The following is a 5362-nucleotide window of genomic DNA, read 5'->3' as shown; positions in this document are numbered from 1 at the left end:
CTGCTGAAGTACTCTCAACACAAGACATTAGTTGAAATATAATCAAGTACATACTGTTGGACCATGGTTTCTATTTAGGAAGCTGTTTGGCTCAAAAAAAAATTGATTTTTAGCTTTACTTTAAAAACATCTTAAATAAATACATTTTGAGAAAACATCTTATATATATATATATCTCTTTTTTGAAAACCTCTTAAATCATGTACGTTTTTTAAAACAACTTAAATATGTACACTTTTTAAAAGGAAAGCTACTTATAAATACAAGAATAGTTTTTTTTTTGTATGCATATATAAATCAATGGCATACATTTCATCAATTGACGACATAAGATTTTACATTATCCTCCTCAAAGTAGGTCTTAATTGTAACATTTTAAGCTATTTTTAGAATTTACAAATTTTGCTTAGGTACATGTGTTTTTCCTTAAACTGTATATATTAACCATGCTATCCAGATGCCTTCAAGTAAGGATCAACTATGCTATGAAAATTTTACACGCCTTTATATGGCAAAAGAAATAAAAACAACATCGGCATCTTGTAAGGAAGAGCCATGGAAGCAGCACATTACCGTGAGTAGGGAATGGCAAGCAAAGGCTTGGCACGGCTGACCACTATCCCAAATCTCTCAGATAAGTCCACCTTGAGGCCAAGAGGAGATTTCCAATCAAAGGCATGAACAAGATTGGACAGTGTGGATTCAACGAGCGGGAGAGCGAGAGGCAATCCAGGGCAGCTTCGCCTGCCAGAGCCAAAGGGTAACAGCTCGAAGTCCTGGCCACGCACATCCATATGGATGCCCTTCTCTGTTAAGAACCTCTCTGGCATGAACTTCTGTGGGTGCTCCCACGTCTTGGGGTCACGCCCAATGGCCCATGCATTCACAAACAGCCTGGTTCCTTTGGGTAGTGTGTAGCCGCCCATCTCGCAGGCCTCCATGGACATGTGCGGCACTAGAAGTGGCAAGACTGGATGCAGGCGTAGTGTCTCTTTCACCACCGCTTTCATGTACACCAAGTTGGCCAAATCAGCTTCTTCTACCATCCTCCCCTCTTGCGGTTGGACCACCTTATCTAGCTCCTCTTGAAGCTTGTGCATTGCATGAGGGCTTCCCAGTAGCTCCGCCATCGCCCAATCTATCGTGGTGGTAGTCGTGTCGATTGCACCCACAATCAGCTCCTAAAACAGTACAACACACACACACACACACAAAATGCAACAATCTATCATGGTGGTAGTCGGAAGATTTGGGGCATCGGAAGTACAATTGTTGCTTTTATGATGGTGTTAAGCGGAAGGGGAAGAGGGGAGGGGGAGAAGGCAAAAGCAAGGAAAAGGGAGGGATGGAATAAGACGACTGTTAGATAAGGCATGCCTTTTGCTTAGACGTCAAACAATTAGATGGAGAGACATGATGACATGGGAAAAGACTAGTTTTTTATCCCAACACAACTAACTAACTAAATTTTGCGCTAATATATTATATTAACAGTAGTGCATTAGTAGCTCACCATCATGACCGTTTTCGCCTTTCCCTTGTCGAGGTTATCGAGGAGCACGTCTAGGATGACCGCGGCTGCTGCGCCGTCTTCGGATCTCCGTCGCCTCATACCGTCCTCGCGTTGACGAAGCAGGCCCTCGAGCAGGATGTCGAAGTCGCCACGCAGCTTGTCGAGCGATCGCTTGATTTGGCGATCTAGGAAACCCAGGTAAGGTATGAAGTCACCTATCATGGGGACTTCGAAGAGCTCGGGCAATCTCGTTACCATCTCCTTCATGTTGATGCCCAGGGCTATGTCGGTGACCTCGGAGAGGGTTTTGCCCAGAATCATGCGGCACGTGATGGTCTCCGTGAGGGTGGCTATGGTGTGGGTGAGGTCGATGGGGGCACTAGGATGGCTTGCTTGATGGCGTTTAACCTTCTGGATTAGCAGGCTAATCTCTTGCTGGCGGAGGGGCTGAAATTCATGGACTCTTCGGGCGGTGAAGAGCTGGAGGCTGCAGAGCTTTCGGGCGTGTCTCCACTCGGGACCGTAGGGGGCCATCGTAATGCCGCCGTTCTGGCCGAACTCCATGCGGCGGGAGGCTTCGGAATGTGGGCGGCTGGCGAAGATCTTGTCGTTGGAGGTTAGGCACTCTTTGGCCAGAGACGCGTTTGAAACCACGACGGCATGGGTGGATCCCAGGCGAAGGTAGAAGATGGGGCCATACCTCTCGCTAAGCTTTGCAAGAGTTCTGTGAGGCAGGTGGCCGATCAGATGCAGCAGATTCCCCACCACCGGCAAAGCCAAGGGCCCTGGCGGAAGCTGTAGCCTCCGCCGCCTTCTCACACAATTACGGCTGTATGCTAAACACAGCACCACCAGCGCTGCCACTGCAATTGCGCCTCCGCCTGCTGGTTGCAGCAACTCCATGCTTGGTCGCACTCTGCCTGAAGGCTGCTTCTGCAACGCGTATAATGCTTCCTTATTACTAAGGTCAACGAGGGGCTTAATTTATTAATACAAAGTGTCACTTACTTAAAAATGCTCAAGATTCTTCCACGTCAACTAAGAGAATATACTAATAAATTTCACTTGGATTCTTTTGCATTGAAAAGCATCCAAAGACAATGAAAGAACAAGATACCAAAAGCTTGTGATCTTGTTTTTGTGTGCATGGTAGGATAAAATGAGGAGTTTTTATCCTACCATCATGCAAAATGGAAGAACGAGATACCAAAAGCTTGTGATCTTGTTTTCTTGCATGGTAGGATAAAAAGATGCCGATGGATACCACCATGTCTTCTTGGCCATAAAAGAATAATAGTCCATCAATTCTAAAGGAACAATTCCATGATTAGATCCAAATGGGGCTAGCAAACAAATGCGAATGTAATGTTCTCACTACAAGCATCTAGAATCAATTATCTGTATCATGTACTCGTATCCTCAAACTTGTTGTCAAACCTCGTGCTTAAGTGGCAGCAATTTTACAACTAAGGGGTTTCCTTATGTAGTATGTTTTATCCCTAGTATATATTTCTTCAAAAGCTCTACAATGTGATTTACCCAATCAAAACTTTAAGACGTGTTATAAATCAACCTCAAGTATATTTAGATTAAAATTTATGTGTTAAAGTTATATTGTATTGGCATGTAATTGAAAAAGGCAGGTCTTAGTAGCATCTAACACAAGAAAATCCAGCACTATGGTTAACACAAGAAAATATTTTCTGAGTAGTATCTAATATTTTCTGAGTAGTATCTAATATTTACTTACAAAATAACACAAGAAAATCTAGCACTATGGTTAGCACATTACTTATTAACGGGAACCATTCGGCATCTTATTAAGGGAAACATTTACTTATTAAGGGGAAACATTCGGCAACTTCAAAAGTTTTCCTTTAACAAAAACTCTTTACTCAAGAGAGTAAAGAGTAACTAAGACCATATTAGGGAATTTGGCAAAATACCAATTCCCATTTTACAAGACCAAAACATGGGGGGCATGGTAAACCCTTTTAAGATTTTGTCAAACCCCTTTCATAAGACATACCGTTAAGAAAGCTCTTGAAGAGTAGGTTCTAAATCCACACTCTCCGACAACTTTAGAATTGGTATGCTTAAGATACACCAAAAAGTGGATTGAAAAGCAAATTCCCAAAGTAATAGGATTTTCCCAAGCTCCCTAATATGGTCTTAGTTGCTTAAAATGACCATATTGATGCTTTTTTATAAAATAAGAACAACATTAACATTAACAAAAATAGATAAATGTAATATTTTATAGTTTTAATTAAAAAATGATGTTAACTCATAGTCAATACTTTGATTGAGTCAATAGAGTCAATGCAAATTAAAGGTTAACAAAAAAGTTGATGATAGCTAGTTGTAGGGAGAAACCACAAGAGTAATATGTGTAAGCTACAAGGCTTTGGCAAGAAGATTAAACTTGTGGGCTACCTCTAACTCATGGATGGTGCTGCCCAAGACGGGTCCACATGGTGTAAAAAGCTAATACTAAGTTTAACTATACTGATTAGAGGTAGATTCAAGATCTGCATTGGATGGGTTCCCAATGCCCAACAATATGTGACAGAAAGTCATTTTTGGCTTAATGCTTCAAGAAAATGATAAACGTACTATTAGGCACCCATGATGGTAATACGGTATGCCCAAGGATGTGCCCAAGGATGTGCCAAGGCATTATTTACTGAATTAGAAGTGTAGAGAGTAAGGAGTTAGAGACTAGACTAGAGAGTAGAATGATTAGTCAATCATGATTCAGTGTCCTCAAAAGAGCCATAGTTCTCCATGCACCAGGAGTAACCACCACTAATGGAATACTAAGATCCTCATCAAGGCTCTAGCTGACTAGAGTCACCATCCACGTAAGAGTGACATGCTAACAAATCAAACACAAAAGGTTGACCTTTTCCTTCCCTGTGCATGATACATGTGTACCAGCTCTTGTAGTGCCATGAGATGATGCATCTATATTCAACTTGCATGACCATGGACTAACACTTGATCCACTGCTAGAGGACTCTCCAAGTCCACTATGTTGAAATGTGTAATGTAAAATGAATAGGTTATTTGGTTGAGTGTGGGAAAGTAGCCTAGAGGTGCAAGATATTGTGGTAAGATAAGAATGCCACATAAGATGTGTGAATGTAGAAAAGGGAGTGCCACATGGCATGATGATGTGTAAAGCAGGATAACGTGAGAAGGCCTATATCATTGTATGGTTCATTAGAATATGCAATAGAGCTATTGTTGAGTGTGCAATCTCTCTCCCTCTAGTCATGGAGTTTCTTATATGGTTTAATCCACCTTAATCTTGTGTCTATCACCATGATCAATCCCATATTACGATTGTTAACATGGTATCAAAGCTAGGGTGGGCTCTTGGCCATGGGGTAAATATTTATGTATAGTTTTCTTGGTTATGAGGTTATTTGACTAAGCATTATTTTTATTTTATTATGAAAAAAATTATGCACACTCATGATTATGGATTACATTTGGAGTCTTGGAACCTGCTCATGGAGAGTTAGAGATTATGGTGCTGCCATGGAAGCTGAAAATGAAGATTTCAAAAATATGAAGTCTTCATCAACATCAAAGAAGCCACCCAAAAGAGTTGCAAATGGGAGTTTTGCATAATGGAGAGCCTGCTCATCATCAAAGAAGCTGAAATAAGGATTTTTAGCAAGTATGAAGGCCATGGAGTCTTCGGTGTCAACAAAGAAGCTGCCAAGGAGACAAAGGTGTCTCAAGACAATTGGTTTTGTAAGTTTTGCCTCATGAAATTTTAAAGAAAGGTTGCTGATTTATCGGATGAGAAGATCCCATGGTTCTTTGCAAATAGAGCAA

General features: G+C 41.3%; 1 protein-coding gene across 1 annotated transcript; it reads right to left on the bottom strand.

Annotated features, from left to right (window-relative positions):
• Positions 1–342: 342 nt before the first annotated feature.
• Positions 343–2468, bottom strand: LOC147637807 (cytochrome P450 71AU50-like). The gene is made up of 2 exons (XM_086798946.1): positions 1514–2468; positions 343–1181 (listed from the first exon to the last, which is right to left on the bottom strand). The coding sequence occupies exons 1-2, from the start codon at positions 2414–2416 to the stop codon at positions 570–572; spliced, it is 1515 nt and encodes a 504-aa protein (XP_086655072.1). The 5' UTR covers positions 2417–2468; the 3' UTR covers positions 343–569.
• Between the last annotated feature and the right edge of the window lie 2894 nt (positions 2469–5362).

Source organism: Cibotium barometz, chromosome 6, assembly GCF_041138505.1.
Source record: "Cibotium barometz isolate CiBa-2024 chromosome 6, ASM4113850v1, whole genome shotgun sequence".
Taxonomy (NCBI): Eukaryota; Viridiplantae; Streptophyta; class Polypodiopsida; order Cyatheales; family Cibotiaceae; genus Cibotium; species Cibotium barometz.
The sequence above is the reverse complement of the archived record's forward strand: the minus strand, read 5'-3'. Positions and strand labels throughout refer to the sequence as shown.